This window comes from Suricata suricatta, chromosome 12 (genome assembly GCF_006229205.1).
Source record: "Suricata suricatta isolate VVHF042 chromosome 12, meerkat_22Aug2017_6uvM2_HiC, whole genome shotgun sequence".
In the NCBI taxonomy this organism is placed as follows: Eukaryota; Metazoa; Chordata; class Mammalia; order Carnivora; family Herpestidae; genus Suricata; species Suricata suricatta.
In genome coordinates this window covers 4,737,789-4,756,851 of record NC_043711.1, presented here as the reverse complement: position 1 = coordinate 4,756,851, position 19,063 = coordinate 4,737,789, and the positions used below count along the sequence as shown (strand labels likewise).

Sequence of the window (19,063 nt, the reverse complement as noted above, 5' to 3'; positions counted from 1 at the left end):
AATAAGCAAACATTAAAAAAAAAAAACTGTGCCTCCATCAACCACGTTTAATGTTGTCATATTGTCCAACACATGATCATTACTAAGTTAACTGAATCTTAGGTGGTAATTTGACTCAAAGTAAATATTTAGTCTTTTCTCTATATCCTCAAACTAAGGATTCTTGGGGTCAAAGGAAGAGAAGGAGAGGGGCAAGGCATCTGGAAGAGGGGCTTTGTGGTCAAGAGCTCACAGCCTAGCTCAGCCACCTACAGCTGTGTGATGTTGTGAAAGTTATTTAACCTCTCTGAGTCTCAGTTTCCTTACCCTCAAAATGGAGAGTAATCATTCATTTTACTCATTTATTCAACATACTTCTGGAGAATCTACTAGATATAATTCGCTGTAATTACAGAGCTCACTTTAAGTTAGAGCTGCCTAAGACAAAGAGAAATTATAATACAGGGCTAGAAAGCATGAAGCCCTAGGGACACTCCAAGGTACATCTAATCCTACTTCAGAAGATTCATAGAATGCTCCCTGGTGGAAGTGATGACTGAGACTCAAGAAAAGGTAGAAATTAGCCAGATATTGAGGAAAGGTGTCCTAGGAAGAGGGAATGGCAGATGCAAAATCCAAAAGTCAAGAAGATATTTTCCTTTCTGGTTTTAAAAGCAAGCTATGCTATCATCATGGCAAACAGAAGAATATTCCAGAATATTCTAGAATGTTCATCTGTATGTACAACACAAATACCCTGGGGCTCTCATTAAAGTGCAAGTTCTGGTTCAGCCTATATGAGGTGAGTCCTGAGATCCTGCTTTTCTAGCATGATGAGGCTGATGTGTCTGATGCATAGACCACACTTTGAGTAGGGAGGTATGAGAGTGGCCGTGGAAGGGAGGATTCTATTTTTGACTGGTCCCATTTTAGTATATGTGCTGCCAAAGTGAGCACAGAGGATATACCTACATTTAAAACTTTCATCTCCCTCTTCTCCCTTTGGAAATCAGGATTCTCTGGAGGATGGAGGACAAGGTGGAATGTTGATAGCTTTGTGGGTAGTATGAATCCTAGACAAGTTCTAGGAAAGTTCCTGGAAGGAAGAGAGATGTTGGCTCCTTGAAAGCTTCCAAGAAACCAAAATACTTTCTAAAGGGTATTGCCATCAAACACTGAGTGCAACTCTCCACGAAACACTGGGATCCTGCCTTATCCAGAGCTGCTACCCACCAGTCGAAGTCTTGCGAGTGTCCGTGCAAAAGTAGCCCATAGGTCTATGTGTTTTATTCATACCCTGGGGCCACCATTACTGTTTCACTGACTGTTTCTTTAAAAGCAGTGGGAATCTTTGTCAAAGGCTAGGTCAGTCTGTCATATGACAAAACATTTATTGAGGACTACTCTGTGTCGGGCACATGATAGGTGCTGGAGAGGTACACTTGGAGCCATACGCCAACAAACTTAGGAGAAACCAAAATGGTAGCCAGATAATCTTGGCCATGCCATTGCACTGGGGTCTGTTACCTCCACAAAACTCTGGAAACTCAAAGAGCAGAACTGATCATCTGAAACAGAAATTCCTGATTCTGGAGAGTTCTGGGATTGGCAGGATCCTGCCTCTGCACGTTAAGCTGTGAAGGGATTTCAGGGAAGGCTTCTGTAGGCATTGGCTTTCTTCAAATGTCGCTGCATAGCATACTGGCAGTAAGAAAGATCGTTATCCCTGTGAGAGAGAAATCAGCATTAGAATCAGCAGCAGGATGAGTACAATGTGATTCCAGGGTGTCTATAAATACTTAGGTCTTATAAACACAGAGAGAGAGATGGAAATAAACACTAGAAGAATAAACATTAAAACATTAACAGGGATGGCCTCTAGTGGGACCTGCACTAATGGAAAACTTTAAAAGTATTCTCAACCTTTTCACCATCAATAGCTTCCACTCTAGAAGCAAGAAAGCCAAATACATCCTGTGTCAAATTCCTCTGTGACTATGTATGGTCATGTGATACAGTTCTGACCAATTATTGGAAGGGAAACCCAATGAGGGGTTTCTGGGAAAGGTTTTGTTTCCATTTGCAGCTTCTCCCTCCCCCTTTACTTGCCTTCAATGTGGTCATGATGTCCGGAGATATGGCAGCCATCTTGCAACCATGAAAATTGTTTGATGAACAGTCGACAAGCTCATAGTGGAATGGAAAAGTAGAGAAAACCTAGACCCTTTCCAACACCCCTGAGCAACATAACCAATATCTGCAGCACCTAACTCTGGGCTTCTATTATTGCAAACAAAACCTTTTTTTTTCCTGTTTAATTAAGCCACTGAGTCTTAGTTACTTGTTCTTGGAATAAATCAGTGAGAAAATAAAAAATCGAAATGGGGGATAGAAGAGCTGTTGTGTAAAGTACAGTTTTACAACTCTGTAATTAAAAAAAAAATTTCTTTCTTCCTCCCTCCCTCCCTTTCTTTCTTTCTTTCTTTCTTTCTTTCTTTCTCTCTTTCTTTCTTATAATAGTTTATTGTCAAATTGGTTTCCATATAACACCCAGTGCTTCTCCCTACAAGTGCCTTAACATTTATTTATTATTGAGAGACAGAGAGAGAGACAGAGCATGAACATGGGAGGGGTGGAGAGAGGGGAAGACACAGAATCCAAAGCAGGCTCCAGGCTCTGAGCTGTTAGTACAGAGCCCGACATGGGGCTCAAACCCATGAACTGTGAAATCATGACCTGAGCCAAAGTTGGACACCTAACTGACTGAGCCACCCTGGTGCCCCTACAACTCTGTAAATTTTAAATAGTAATGGTAGCAATGCAAAAGTATGTGGAATTATGTGTAAAAATCAGCCTTGCCTCCATTTGCATATTCATTTCAATGTTTCTGAAATTATATATGTGTAGCATAAGTCATGTAATTCATACATGTATAGAATTCATTTTTATAGTACATAATATGAAATTTTATGTATAATCTATAACTTTATAATAATTATATCATATATAACTCTATTATTATGTGTATAATTCTATTTATATATGTAATTACATACAAAATTATCAACAAAGGAAATTGACAGATGTTATAACTGGCTCAGAAAAGAATGCAAGGAACAGACATATGCCTGTCTTACATAATACACATATATATGATGTACTATAGATGGGATCTATATGATACCTATTACATAATACATAATATGTGTTATATAAAATGTATGTATGTCCTGTGAATTCTCTTTTGAGCCAGGCTAACATCTGTCTCACTCCCTCGGTGGTCAATGAGTAGAATAAAATCCTTAATGTATGCTCACGTTATATCTGTATGAGTCATTTTATCTTTCTTAGTTCACACATCTACCATGGGGCAAAGCTGGGATTTAAGCCCAGGCTGCCTGGCTCCTGAACCCCAACCTTTGAACCGCACACTGTGTCAAATGTGCAAATGTACATGAACACACAGCTCACTGCAGGTGCTCTGTGCATAGTGTTGATATTGCTAAGAAGCAGCAGTTCCATTTCAATGGAAGTTGCGTAACCCACACCATCTCTCACCGTTTTAGAAGTGGAGGGGACAGAGGACAGCAACATCCCTGAGGTCTGGGACTCGGAGCTGCCTTTGGTCTTCCTGGTGATGCATCTCCTATATTCTTCCCGCACCTGGAGGAAGAAAGGCATCACAAGAGGTTGAGTTGTTGGTAGATGCAGGGACGTGGGCTGGCATAGGCGTCTTCCCCGGAAGGATGGGCTCAGGAGGGGCAGCGTTGTACCTGGCGGTTGAGCAGACAGTGAATGGTGAAGATGAAGGTTCCCTGCAAGCTGTTGATGATGGTGAACAGATAGGCCATGACCCTGGCCATGGGTCCGATCTGGAAAATGCCCAGCACCCAGGTGCACCCCAGGATGAAGAGCTGGGCAAAGGCCTTGAACGTCAGTAACCTGAGGGAGAAGGTTTGCAGAGGATAAATCTCCCAGAAGTGGCTGCTGTCCTCATGGGCCCCCTGCTCCCACCTTGTCACCCGCCACCTGGTTGGGAATAAATGTGGGGTAGAGTCTCCAAGCCCAGACACAGGGAAATTGAATCCTTGGCATTTAAAAGATGCACATGGCACAAAGATGTGTGGACACACATACATAATGTGATATCATTTAGAGCAATCGAATGCTTGGAGGACCCGCAGGTCCAAGAACTGGGGCACCGTGACACCATAAGTATGAAATACAATGACATTTTTCTTGAAGAAAAACTCACAGGACATAAAATTCACGATTTTCACCCTTCAAAGTGTGTGATTCAGGGGCATTTGGCACATCCACAGTGCTGTGCAAATATCATCACCGTCCAGTTCAAAGACATTTTTATCTCCCAGAAAGAAACCCCATACCTATTAGCATTCATCCCCACCCTGCTCCTCCTCCAACTGAAGCAACCCGAGTGTTCGTCTGTTGATGAATGCGTAAACAAAACACGGTCCACACAGCGGAATATTATTCGGCCATAAGAAGGATTGAAACACCAGCATCTGCTACAATGCAGATGAGCCTTGGAGACATTATGCTCAGTGAAAGAAGCCAGACATAGAAGGCCACAGAGTGTATGATTCCACTTCTAGGAAATGTCCAGACTAGGCATCCTATAGGGACTAAAAGCAATTTATAAAATCATTTTATTAAATGAGATGAAGTGACCATGTATGACAGAGAGTAAGGGAGCAGGCTCCAAAGACCTGTGGAAACTGCCTCAGATTCCTCAAATTGTTCTAGAGATAATAATACAATACCTACAGGGTGGTGTTAATTGCTCTACAGATTAAACGAGATGACAAGTCTCTAAGGATGCTTATAGCAGTGTCGGGTACAAAAATATTTTTGCTAGTTGTTTTTAACATAAGTATTGATATGAAGTCAGCTACCTATTATGTAGGGAAAAACCTACAAAGTTCAGAGTGATATGTATAGTACCCTATCATTTATGTCATCAGAAGGTGGATGTGTAAGTATAGAATATTCTAGGAGGAAGCTCACTTCGAGTGATAATGTCTGCTTAGGGTGGGAGAGACCTGGGAAGAGAGGGAGAATTATTTCCCATGTGTTCTCTTTTGTACTGATTAATTTTTCTTACCATTGCTTGTATTACCTTTGTTTTAAACTTTCTGCATCAACTAAAAAATACTAAAATTCAAAATAGAAAATTTAGGGTGGGTAAGGGACTGGACACTGAGAGGAAAACAAGCAAGGACATCATATGGTTCCTGACAATAAAACCTAGACAAGGTCCGCCTTTGGTAGTTTCTTTTATTTTAATGTTTATTTGGTTTTGAGAGAATGCATGCATGATGGGGAGGGGCAGAGAGAGGGGGAGACAGAGAATCTGAAGCAGGCTCTGCACTGAGAGCAGAGAGCCAAATGTGGGGCTCAAACTCACGAACCATGAAATCATGACTTGAACCAATGTTGGACACATATCTGCCTGAGCCACCCAGGCATCCCTGATTTTTGTAGGTTCTTAAAATGAAGGTTAGTTGACACAAATGGTCTATAAGAATATGAAAATGTCCCATATCTGCAAGATAAAATAATATGTACAAAACTAAAGTAATAGAATTGTATATTTCACCTATTCAATCAGCAAAACATCACAACAAAAATGATAAACCCCAGTGTTGGCAGAGCTGTATGTAAACACGCACTCCTGCAAATGGAAACAAATTTTCTGGAAATCAATTTGCAATTATACCAAAAGTATGGAAATCCAACCTGCCCTTCAGCTCAGGCAATTTCATGCCTACTGTTATGATCAAATAATCGCAGATGTGGAAAAAGATCTATCTGCAAAGGTATTCAAGATCATATTGCTTATAAGAGCCCTCCACCCTCTCTCCAAAACAGAAACAACTTGGATGTCCATGAAGAAGGCATGATTTAAATAAGTTGTGTTGCATTATTACACTGAAATGCTTTACAAAAAATAAGAAAGATGTCAAAGAATTTCTAATTAAATTGAAAAAATATTCATGATATTATTAAGAGAAAAATCATTCTAAAAATTAAGTAGATAGTATGCTTCTGCTTTTGTAAATATGCACATATAATTATGCACAGTGGATAGTAGAAAATGCATGAATGGTTACAGTATATGAAATACTCACCCTTCCTTGTAACTGTATTAATGCTTCATAATCCACAATAAGTGGTCAATGTTAATAGCCTCAGTATACAGATGAGGAAACAGTTTCAGAGAGGTTGTGTAACTTGCCTAAGGTCACACAGCTTATAAGTGGCAGACATGGTGTTTGAGACACCAGATCTAGACACTGCACTGTTCTGTCCTGGGCACAGGACCAAGCACGCAAAAAGGTACTCAGGGAACGTTTGTGGGAGGGATGAAGGGGACTGGCAGGGAGAAAGGGAAGAAGAGACAGCACCTGGTGTCTTTGAGTGTAGAGACTTCTGCATTGACACTGGAAAGCTTCTGCCTCAGGATACACAACGTGCAAGTCAGGAGGATGGAATTGATCTACAAAGTCAAGCAGAGGGGACCGAGATATTGGGTAGACAAATGGGCAATGGCCAGACCATGCATCAAAAACCCATAGTGTGCGGTAACCACTCCAGGAAGCCCTATAATAAGCCCTACAGTAAGCAACTCTTAACAACCAGCTGTTGACCGCTGGCTGACAGCCTCCCTGATTTCTGCCCTCATTTCCAACTTAGGACCCAAAGGAAAAAGCCGATATGCTCCTCTAAGCATTCACATAGGATGCCCCGCTCTGCGTTAGTCTGCCTACAGAGTCCCAGTGCCTACAGCCTCCAATCAGGTACGCTGGAAGTCTTCCCTTTTCCCCTAAAATGCCTTCCCCCTCCTCTTCCTTCTTCTAAGTCCCTACTAAGTGCATGGCGCTCGACTTTCTTCCTATAGCAATAAATAGCCTTTACTTGTTCTCATTTGAGTTATCTCCACTGCCCTCCACTCCATACAGATGTGTGTGGGAAGTTAGAGTCAAGATTGGTGCCTTGTTTGGGGTGAACTGTTGAAGATATAACCCCCAGGATCTCTGAATGTGATCTTATTTGGAGATAGGGTCTTTACAGGAGGTGATCAAATTGAAATAAGCTCATTAGGGCAGGTCTTAATTCCACATGACCTTATAAAATAGGCAAATTTGGACACAGAGGTGGACATGCACAGAGAAAACCGAACATCTATAAGCCAAGGGACTCCTGAGGCTACCAGTCATCTTGGTGAGAGGACTGGAATGAAGGATCTGGGTGGCTCAGTTGGTTGAGCGATTGATGCTTGATTTAGGTTCAGGTCATGATCCCAGGGTTGTGGGATTGAGCCCCACATCAGGCTCTATGCTGAGGGAGTCTGCTTGGGATTCATTCTTTCCCTCTCTCTCTCTTTCTCTCTCCCCCCCCCCCCCGCTACTCTCCCCCTGCCCACTAAAAATAAAAAAAATGAAGACTGGAACAGTTCCTTCCCTTGGGCTTTCAGAGGGGACATGGCCCTGCCCACCCACCGATTTCACACTTCCAGCCTCCAAAACTGGGAGTGGGAACGTTCATGGAAGGCTTCCTGGAGGAGGCCAAATTCTGTTGTTCTAAGTTACCCAGTTCGTGACATTGTGGATACTAGGTCTGTGTTACCCAATTTCTATTTGTCAGTTATACCTCAACAAAGCTGAAAACAATCTCTAGGCTTCCCTTTCTTCCATCCCACTGTTTTCTTCTCCCTCCCACCCCACCCATCCATTTCCCTTAATTTCTTTCTTCTTTTTCTCTCATTCAAATCTACCCTCAGAAGACATCAATGGATCCATTCATACTGAAACACAAAAGACAGATGAGACCGTGGGATACAGAAGTGCTGATGCATAGGAGCACATGTACCCCAATGTTCATAGCAGCACTGTCAACAATAGCCAAATCATGGAAACAGCCTAAATGTCCATCACCTGATGAATGGATCAAGAAGATGTGGTATATATATACAATGGAGTACTACATGGCAATGAGAAAGAATGAAAACTGGCCATTTGTAGGAAAGTGGATGGACCTCGAGGGTGTCATGCTAAGTGAAATAAGTCAGGCGGAGAAGGACAGATACCATATGTTTGCACTCATAGGTCTAACAGGAGAACAGGAGAAACTTAACAGAGGACCATAGGGAAGAGAAGGAAGAAAGAGAGATGGGGAGAGAGAGGGACACAAATCATGAGAGACTATTGAATACTGAAAATGAACTGAAGGCTGAAGGGGAAGGGGGATAATGGTAATGGAGGAGGGCACTTGTGGGGAAGAGTACTGGGTGTTATATGGAAACCAACTTGACAATAAACTATTAAAAAAAAAGACTGTATTCCCCTCTAGGGGATTTGCATGTTGGCAGAGGGGAAAAAAAGTCACAAGTCAAAGAAATTACACTCTAATTTGGAAATCTCAAGAACCAAGGATCAGAAGGGAGGATGTTTGACCTCAGCCAGGCACACAGCCCCAAGCAACTTGCTTACCATGATGATGACGCAGACCGGTCCCAGGAAACTCCAGGCGAACCCCATCTCTGGGTTCAGCCAGCAACTGTGAAGAGAAACAGGAGTCGGTGCCTGTTTAATTCTTTACCCTGCAATTACTCCTCCACCTTCCCCAACAAATGCACTGATGGAGGACATTACAGGAAGCCAACCCTGAGATGAGAACTCTCATGATGGGGCCGGAGAGAGTTCAGTTTTCTTTGGACCACAGCGCATCTGCTTTCAGACCTTCTTCCCAGATTAATGTTCCTGAAATGCTCACTTGGCGCCCTCCGCAGAGCTCGCCCTCAATCCATAGCCTGTGCAATCTCTTACCCTCTGTTCAGACCTCTTTACTGGCACACCTCATCTTTCAAATCTCAGCTCGAATGTCACCTTGTCTGAAAAGCCACTTGGGACCTCCCTACCCCTGGTCTTTCTCTAGCAGAGCGTGCTGCTTTCATGTATGTGTGTGTGTGTGTGTGTGTGTGTGTGTGTGTGTGTGTGTGTGTTTTAAATAGCATCTACTGGTGTCATAAATTATGGTGGTGTTTCTTTCCTTGAAAATTGTCCTTCTCCCCCTTCCAGACTATGAGCTGTATGAGAATCTGGAGCTCAGGCTTTTGTTCGTCTCTGAATACCCCGCAGTCAATGCAAAGCCTGGCATGGGTGAGGTGTTCCATCACTCCTTCCTAAAAGAAATGAAGGGAGGAAGCAATGGAGGGAGAGAAGGAAGTGAGAAGGTATCGCCTCTCTCCATCATGCCTCTAGGAGATTCTTGCTGTTTTCACCATCGGACAACCACTCTACCGCGTTCAGAACAGCACCCAATATTCCCTTAGCGGGAGCTGTGCCTTGTCCCCTCAAGAGGACAAGTTTGGCCAACCAGATGTTCTCTCCCTGGAACTTGAGTCTCCACGCCATAGAGTTTAAAAGGTGGAGAATGCACAGAAGCAGCTGTCTCTGTTCTTTCAGGAATAACCGCTTCAGGATATATGAGCTGATTCCCTTCTCAGCCTCTGCATCTCCTGGAGGTATCAGACTGAAAGCCCTGGAGAATTAGTTCTCTCCCTTGACTAATGGCTGCTGGAGATGGCCAAATGTGCCCCCTGGGTGGAATTTGGAGGTACCTGCCCCACACAGGCTCCCAGGGATACCCAGTGGGATGGAGCCTGTTACCCACGACCGCACCTGCGGAGACATGCACCCCGTATTTGCTCTTTCTCTTCCCCATGCCCCAGGGCGTCCTCCTAAGAGCATCTCGAATCCACATCAATACTAGTCCCCTCCTCCAAAACGTTCTGTGGTTCCCCAAACCTGGAAGGGATTCTCCAAATTCCATGCCCCCATGCCCCCATCTTTCAGTCCCATCCATCTGTCCTCCAAACACTTCTCCAGCCCTCCCTTCAGCCGGCTGTTGGCCTCACCTATGTTGCCACGACATTTCCTCTTTGTGTTCATATCAATAGAGCTTTCAAGGCTCATTCGAATTCTTCATCCTCCAGGGAGCCTTCCATCAACTTTCCCACTCCCATATACTATCGCCCCTGTCTGGTCTATGTCGGGGCCTATGTCACTCCCACCAGCATTGGACATGGCATCACCATGGCCTCGCACCATCGCCTGACAAGACAGTCAGATCTGAGCTCAGCTTGGACATTCATGAGCTGTGTGGCAACTGTGCTTAGCCTCTATTTCCTCTGAAGCTACCGTTTATTAAGCTGTTACTTTAGGTACCACCATGAGCAGCAGCACAGGCTACACACTGCACAAATCCAGGGGACACTATTTACACTGTACATGAAAGAGACTCTTCATCTTGCACATAGGATTTCTGTTGAGGAGTACCGGAGATAATACGTGTTTATAAAGCTTGCAGGATCTAAGTTTGCTGAGTGCTCTCTTACTGCGAATTCCTTTCCCTCACCCCTTATCTCACGGCCTCACATGAAGTAGAAACCATCAGTGGTAGGCAGGGAGGAAACCTGGATATTTTGTCCCCTAACCACAATTCAGCAATGCCTGTAACAGGGTGAGGCGCATAGGTCCTGGGATTGGAAAGACCTAGATTTATGTCCTCATGCCGCCCTTTCTCAGTGGATGACAAGACAGCCTTGCTTTCCTCATCTGTAACTTAGAACAGCACCGCCACCTCATGGGCCTGTCATATGACACAGTGAGTCACCTCTGCCCTAGCACACACTCCTTGCCCTGTCTGCTACCTGATTTTAAAAGTTGGGGCTCCTGGGTGGCTCTATCGGTTAAGCCTCTGACTTTGGCTCAGGTCATGATCTCATGTTCGTGGGTTCGAGCCCCGCGTCCGGCTCTGTGCTGACAGCTCAGAGCCTGGAGCCTGCTTCCGATTCTGTGTCTCCCTCTCTCTCTGCCCCTCCCTGCTCATGCTCTGAATCTCTCTGTCTCAAATGTAAATAAAAAACATTAAAAAAATTTTTTAAGTTGACTCATGTTTTTGAACATACACAATGGATTCACGTCTATGATATCATGAGTTTGGTTGGTATGCTGGCATTCCCCCCCTGCCCCCAATGTCCTGTAAGATAAATACAAAAATATTTTTAACTGATACTTACCAGCATACTACCCAAAATCATCTCACAGGCACCCATGTGATAAACAAACCTTGCTCTAAAACACACAATGGTAATGATGATGATGATGACGACGATGTGATGGCAGCATGTCTAGCGCTTTACCCTCTGACAGATACTGTTCTGAATGTTTTGTGGATCATAACTCATTTAACCCTCACAACACTGTGATATAGGCATTGCTGTTAGCTTCTATTGTATGGGAGAGGAAATGGAAGACTACAGAGGTTAAGTGACTTGTCCAAAGGAGCACAGCCAGTAGGTCATGGAGCAAGGATTCAAACCCAGGCAGGTTGATTCCAGAATCCAGATTTTAAAACTGCACAGCCAAGTTTCATGGTGGTTACACTTCCACCATTCACCTATACTATAGTGCAAACAGTGGCTCCTGGATTTGTGCAGTGTGCAAGGTGTGCAACAGACCACGGCAGCCCTGAGACCCACAAAACCGCAGAGCTCAAGAAATGGTAGACACAATTACCACTACTGTTACTGTTCTTCTTCTTGTTCACATAATTATCATCATGAATCATGACGGCAGGGCATTCAGGGAAGAGAAGGGTTGCACTTACCGATCACGCATCCCGTAGCCCTTTGGGCGGACGCCAGCAGAGACGGCCACCACCAGCCCAGGGAGCCCATAGCCAAAGACACAGAGGTACCACATCTTGATGTTGCGAGAGCTGAAGTAATTCATCACCTTCAGGTTCCTGACCATAAGGAAGAGCATCACAGCCTCCACCAGCATCCAGAAGAAGCAGGCGAGGAAAAGGTAGTGCAGGAAGCCTGCAATGATGGCACAGCCCGTCTGGAGAAGAGAAGCGTGCATGCTCAGGACCCCCGCCGCTCCAAGGAGCAGGTTCTCAGACGACAGTAGGGCTCCTCCTCTGATTGGAAGTCCCAAGAACAGCCCACTCGCTTATCCCCTTGGAAGGGAGACCAGTTGCCCTGGTTTGCCCAGGGCTGGTTTTTCCCAGGACATGTGACTTTTCAGTGTTGAAACCAGGAGAGCTTCGAGAAGAGCAGATAGCTGATCACCCTACTTCAGAGGACAGTTGAAGGTGTTGAGTGTGGGGGTCAGCACTCTATAGTCATTGGGCTGGCTGCCTGTTTTGTAAATATGCAGCACACATTGGCACAAAGCCACACCACTTCCATATCTTCTATGGCTGTTTTCATGCTAAAATAGCCAAGTTGAGTGGCTGTGACAGAGACACGAGGATCTGCAAAGCCAAGGATACTTATATCTGCTTATTTAAAACAGAAAAAGTTGCTCACTCCTGGTGAAATGACGGGAGGGGGCCTGGGAAGCTAGACATGTGGCAGTGAGGGGGGTAGTTATGCACAAAGAATGATCACCTCAGCCAGCATGCCAATATTGCTCTTTCTGGGAAATCCTAAGAACTGCCTGTGTTTCTCGTAGAGTTATAGGGGGTAAATTGGCCAAAGTTCTTGCTCTCGTGGGGCTCACAGTCTAGTGTTTGTGTTGGGTGGCGGAGGGGAAGGGGGTAGAAATACAGCTAATAAAGTGACAAATAATCAATATGGTTTCAAATAAAAGCTGGGGAAGAAAGCAAAATAGACTGATAAGGGATAGAGTTTATCAGGTGTGGCATTATTGACATTTGTAACACTATTGCCAGATTATTTTCTTTCATGGGGCTGTTCTGTGGGTTGTAGGGTGTTTGGAAACATCCCTAGTCTCCACTGGATGTCAGTAGCACCCTCTCCTAGGGATAACCGCCAATAATGTCTCTAGATATTGCTGAGTGTCCCCTGGGAGTAAGAATCAGCCAAGGTAAGAACCAGTGGCTTAAAGAGTAATAGGAGAAACCACCACAATATATAACATGACCAGGGAAACTATTTTAAATGCACACCTATCACAAGAATGTGTAAACCAGGTAAAGAATTGGGGAATAAATATTTTCAAAAGGGGGTATAGCACGTGTAAAGGTCCTGAGGTGGGAACTAGCATAGAGATTATTGGGTAGGGTGAGCAGGGGCAGGTGTGGAGATGATGGCGCTGGGCAAGGACACAGCCTGAGGGATGTGAGACCTGGCTGTCCGTCTTGTCTACACCAGCGAGGAAGAGAGCCTTGGCCAAGAAGAGGCACACGCAGAGGTGCAGGTGGAGGTAGGTGTTGTGGTTGCGAATGGCACGGCACAGCAGGAAGGTGGCAATGGCCAAGAGGAGACACACCAGGGAGATGATCAAGCCCACGTGGCTAATGATGTACAGGGAGAACTCCATCTGTCAGGAAACAGAGGCACCGTTCAGAGAGGGGCCAACATCCCTCCAGGCAAGGAAAAATAAAAAGAATTATCCAGACTCCTGAAAGGGCTCGGGGACCTTTTCTCCTTTCAACACTCAGAGTGAACGAGATATTGTCCATCGTCATCCTTTGGCCTCCGTCAACACCCTTTCCCACTCCTGTCCTGTGCCCCGCCCCATGGCATATTAGGGCAGGACGTCTATAAACTACATTTCCCAGAATCTCCTGGGGGGCAGGGTATCCTTTAGGTTTTCCAGTGAGATGTATGCATGAGAGTTTTGGATGGCAGAATGGAGGGAGACACCAGCCTTCTGTGGACAGGAGCAAGCCTTGGCTGGGCTCCATGCTCTAGCTGTCCCTTCTTCTGTTGTGTGCAGGTGGGTGATCTGACAGCAGCAATTTCCGACCTCTGGCTTACAGCTGCAGAGGGTGATCTTGAAGCCAAACCTCGAGTGGCAACCCCTGACGTCAACCTCCTCCATCCTTCCCTGTGATTTTGTGACCATCCTGTCCCCTGCTCGAAATACCTAGAGTGATTAGCATTTCCTGCACTGAACTGGCACTGCCATACAGGTGTTCAGGGATGCCCCGATTTCTGGGAGCAGCAACGGCACACTGAGTCCTCCCCCCATGCCATTATTCATAATTGATTTAAATTTTTTAGTTCTTTCTGGGCTAAAGATGTGCCAAAGCACCATCTCATGAACTACTCCCTATCATTTCGTTACTTAGTGGTGAAGAGAACAGGCTATTGTTCTGCCAGTTCCTAGTTGTATAAGCTTGGGAAAGACACTTAACTGCTCTGTGCCTCAGTTTCCTCATCTGTTAAAAGAGGACACTAATGCACATGCTAAGTGATACTAAATGGAAATACTTCAAATGCCCACAGCTGTGCAGGGAGCATACTGCATAGCCCCCACTGAGCCCACCCACTCACCAAAGTGCCCTTCACCCATCCCCACCCCGACCCATCACTAGCTCTCACTGACACACTTCTGGATCCTGATAGCATAACTTCTCACCCCATTTACTTGGTTTTGTGGAAAGAGACCTCCGGACCCAGACTGTGCTGGGTTCAGGTCTCATCTCTACCCATTTAGTTTTCTGAGTAAGTGGGCTGTGAAGCCTCAGCGCCCATCCTATAAAATAGCATGAAAATATTTACCTTAAAATAAAGGGTCCAACACAGGATATGATCTATAAACGGGATCTGTCATTATTAACCTGTTCAGGGCCATTTCTCCTTTTATATGTGAACGTCATGGCTTCCCAGCCAATCTATGAATTCTCCAAGGGCAGAGGAATTGCACACCCTGTCTGCCCCATGACTCTGCCCCCACAACACCCAAGGCCATGGGAGACACACAATGGATGTTCATTCACAATATTTCTCCCTCAGATTTGGAGAGCCAGAGCACAGAGAGTCAATACTGACCGTGAGCTCCCCAGAGGCCATGATGATGGCCAAGTTCATCATCCGGTTACAGCTACAGACAGTATACATCTCAGAAGCTTCATGGGTCAGACAGCCAGAGTGTATCCACCTGCCACCTTCCATGTCCGTGTCCCAGGAAATGCAGATAGGCGTCTCAAACGGCTGCTTTGGCTGAAAACATAAAGGCTCTGGTCACCTGAGACTCTCTCTCAAATGGATTCAGTATAACCAACTTCAAGGGTCATCTGGGGCAAGAAGATGCAGGTATGTTTGGGAGAGAATGGAGGGAAATGTAATATTTCAGTGTGTGAGGATGGAGAAAAAGGTCTTGGATACCAACTCTGCCTCTACCACTGGCTTGGTCATACCTAATGTAATAAAGTCCCTGTAAATGTTCTCGTATGAGCATTACGTAATCTGAGCCCAATCCTGCCCAGTGATGAATGGATGATTATATGTACTACATATTATATATGCTGTATATTATATGCTATATATTATATATGCTGTATATTATATGCTATGTATTATACATGCTATATGTTATATGTACTATACATAATATGTTATATATAAGATATGCTATAGATACTATATATGCTATATATTATATGTGCTATTTATATATAATATATATGCTAGACATTATATGCTATATGTTATATATGCTATATATATTATAACATATATCTGAGAGCCCAATCCTCTGAAAGTGGATTTTGGAGACAGTCTTGAGTTATTAGGAACTGTGAGTTGGCTAGAACCTTGACATCTTTATGGGTCTCTATCAGAAATGAAAGTTAAGCCCACTGTGGCATGAGGTGTTCTCAACTGGAAGACAGAGGCTCAAAGAGGACCTCTTCACAAACCTCGATGTTCTCCAGCGTGTAAATGACTGGGTCAGAGAACCCGCCTTGCCTCTCTCCAGTCATGATGCCCTGCACCACGTGAGAATTCATCTTCAGCTTCCTCCAGGGCTTGGCCAAGAGGGTCTGAGGGTCCTGGAAGAAGCTCTCATCTAAAAACAACTCCATCCTCGTAAAGGAGACAAAAGCCACCCCGGTGATCTCTGTGATTTTCCCCAAATGCAAAAAAACAAAAAAAAGGAATCATTTGCTCAGTAGTGATGATCGATGACCCAGCATGTATACACACAGACACTCTAATACCCATGCATCTCCGGGCTTCCCTGGGCCTGCCCTGAGCATTGCAGCACCAGCGGAACCAATGGACTTCTAGGCTGGTGACCCTCACCAGGATCAGAGCTACCCTCTGGAGACATGTTAGCTACATTTAAAAATAAATATGGCGGCGCCCAGGGGGCTCAGTCTGTTAAGCATCTGACTTTGACTCAGGTCGTGATCTCGTGGTTCGTGGATTCAAGCCCCACATCGAGCCCCACATCAGGTTCTGCGTTGACAGCTCGGAGCCTGGAGCCTGCTTCAGATTTTGTGTCTTCTTCTCTCTCTGCTCCTTCCCTGCTCATTCTTTCTCTCTCTCTGTCTCTCTCCAAAATGAATAGACATTAACATTTTTAAAAAATAAATATGAATTTATGTCTTTAAGGGACAATCAAACTGAGCAGTGGGAAATAAGCCCCCCCCCCCCCCACACATACACATTGATGGTTAATCTGGCTTCCCCTCTCAATGCTGGTAGTCTTCAGGGATGTCCCAGGCCTGCTCCCTGAGCCCTCCAGACAGCATATAGATCATATAGATTGGAGAGTGGCAAACAATAGCCCATAGGCCAATCTGGCCATTGCCTGTTTGGTGTAAATGAAAGTGTTACCGCAACAGAGCCACACCCATTCATTTACATATCGTGTATGATCGTCTTTGCACTCTGACTCTGTTGCCCTCAGTGCCTAAAACATTTACTAATCTGTCCTTTACAGGACAAGCCTGCCCATCCCTGATATAGATCAGTGCTGTCCACCAGAATTATAATATGAACCGCCCAGGTTTTGCACAAAAGTCAAAAACAGGTAAAATTAATTTCAATAATATGTTAACTCAATACATGCAAAATATTATCCCTTCGACCTATAATCTATATAAAAAATATGAATGAGATTTTTCCCGACCTTTTTTTTTTTTTTTTTTTTGTACCAAGCCTTTGGAACCTGGTGTGTATTTTACCAGATTTTAAAGCACAGCCTGGCCACATATCATGTGCTCGATAACAAAATGTGGCCAGTTATTGTGAGGGTGTTTATGTGTACAAAATCTGGCTTATCCAGGGCGCTGGCCTCACCTTCCTCATCTTGGAACCTAAGAGTTGACTGATAAGTGTTTGCTGATTGACTACACTGTAGCCCCCCCCTCCCAGGTTCTCAGGAGCAGCTCTGTACCTGCAGATCCAGACTCCTTGATGGTAGAACACCCAACCTTCATCTCATTCCCTTTGGCTTTGAAGTGAAAGGTCTTATTCTCTTCAGTGCATTCTTCCCTGATGATCTTGCTTTCAATTTCTAGAAGGAGACAGGGAAACTTTACCCCAGGTGTCCCAGAAAGTGGGCCCTAAATTCGGTTTCTTGTCCCACAAAGTTATACGTACCTAGTTGCAAAGAATAAAAAAGGTCGGCTAATCATGGGGAAGACCTTGAGCCCCTTGGTGGGCTAGTAGGAGAACGATGGTAGCAAACCAATGAGAAACCCAGGTGGGGCTGCGGGAGTGAGTCTCACACCTTAGGGGTGCATCAAGGAAAGCTGGGGTCGAGGTCAACAGAGATGGAAGGCAACAGAGCACTGACCCTCTGGCTGCTCTAAATGGATACACGTTTTCTGAAGCCAAAGGGGATAGAAGGGGCTGGGCAAGCCAGCAGAGTGGACAAGGGCTCAGAGTGTGTATCCAGCTCTGCCACGTACCAGCTGTGCAAACATGACCAACGACTTAACCTCTCTGAGCCTTGGGTCTCTCACTTGTGACATGGCACTAATTACAGGGGTCTTCATGAAAAGAAAATAGGTGATGGAACCAGTGGTATCCTTTTAAAACATAAGCCATAGAATGGCATGCCTGTTCTCCAACTCTCCAGTTCCACACTCACCCCAATCTTACGCCAAATAAAATCCTGAGTCTCTATATTTGTCTACAAAATTCACCTCTTCCCTTCCTTTCTGACCTCTTCTCCTACAGCCTTTATGATTCTCTCTTACTTTATGGCCACACTGGCATCTTCTTTGTTCCTTGACCTCACCAAGTATTCCTAGAGCTTTGCTCTCTCTCCATATATGTAGACGGCTCCATTCCCTTGGGGCCCTGCCCCAGCAAAACTTGGCCTCACCAAACCATATTAGCTGGCAATGGTCCCCCCAGGCCTGACTCTCTCTAGCTGACTTAGCTTATTTTTCTCAACAGCACTCTCTCCATTTCATATACGAGATCTTTGTTCATCGTGGGGCTCAGATAGTTGTTGAATGAATCAGTGATACATTCCCACACAACCTTAACACCAGGCGCTCAGTAAATGGAAAATGCGGTTACTAACCTGGGACTTGCTTCTTGGTGAGCTCCGAGGTTTGAAACATTTGGGGAAATGGTATACGGGGAAGCCACGGGGCATAGCATTGCCCACACCCTCTGTTCCCCACAACAGCAGCACCCAGAGGTAACCTTGCCTCCTCACCTAGGTGTTTGGTCTGAACAGTCTGAGTCACATTGGCTGAGGGTTTCAGAAAAGCTGCCAGGGTGCTGCTTTTCACACTCTCTAGTAGGACAGTGGCCAGAACAGATGTCTCTTCTTTGGTGAAGTTGGACCATGTGGACGTTTGTTCAAGAACAGAGGTGAGGCTCTCCACTGTACTCTGCAAGAAAGGTGAGTTTGTGCACGTGCCCTCTCTCCCTCTCCGCCTGTGCCTGAGACAGCCACTCTTCTCCCTCCTTCTTCCTCTCTCCCTCTCAAATTGGTGTAGCCTTTTAAGTCAGCACCTGAAATAGCACTGCTTACACCTAGCTCTGACCCAGACATTGCCCTTCCTGGAATTAATCCTCCAAGAAATACTTAAAAACTGTGCAAGGATTGTGTCTGGGAATGTTTGCTTCAGTATGGTTTGTGATAGCAAGATGTTGGAAAGTCTAAATGTCCAACAGATTGGCTCAATAAATGACTAAATCCAATCATGGGATAGTAGGCAATTGTTAACAAAACAATGATCACCCACACCCACACCCACACCCACACCCACACACACACACACACACATTAACAAGCAAAAAGGTCAGTGAGCCATTGTTGAGTGAGGCAAA

The 19,063-nt window shown here is 44.9% G+C and overlaps 1 protein-coding gene across 4 annotated transcripts in view; it reads right to left on the bottom strand.

Annotated features, from left to right (window-relative positions):
- Window positions 1-1,341: 1,341 nt before the first annotated feature.
- ADGRE1 (adhesion G protein-coupled receptor E1) overlaps window positions 1,342-19,063 on the bottom strand; it is a 56,066-nt gene continuing 38,344 nt past the window's right edge. For 3 of the 4 annotated variants that reach the window (XM_029919343.1, XM_029919340.1, XM_029919341.1), the window contains exons 7-17: window positions 18,444-18,621; window positions 17,166-17,285; window positions 15,682-15,881; window positions 14,813-14,983; window positions 13,161-13,355; window positions 11,674-11,909; window positions 8,493-8,559; window positions 6,408-6,499; window positions 3,753-3,921; window positions 3,538-3,642; window positions 1,342-1,705 (exon numbers count right to left, since the gene is read on the bottom strand). In XM_029919343.1, the coding sequence (XP_029775203.1) occupies window positions 1,700-1,705; window positions 3,538-3,642; window positions 3,753-3,921; window positions 6,408-6,499; window positions 8,493-8,559; window positions 11,674-11,909; window positions 13,161-13,355; window positions 14,813-14,983; window positions 15,682-15,881; window positions 17,166-17,285; window positions 18,444-18,621 (1,539 nt within the window). In that variant the 3' untranslated portion in view covers window positions 1,342-1,699. Of the gene's footprint in view, window positions 1,706-3,537; window positions 3,643-3,752; window positions 3,922-5,408; window positions 5,546-6,407; window positions 6,500-8,492; window positions 8,560-11,673; window positions 11,910-13,160; window positions 13,356-14,812; window positions 14,984-15,681; window positions 15,882-17,165; window positions 17,286-18,443; window positions 18,622-19,063 lie in introns of those variants that run through there. The other variant, XM_029919342.1, reaches the window with a different exon arrangement.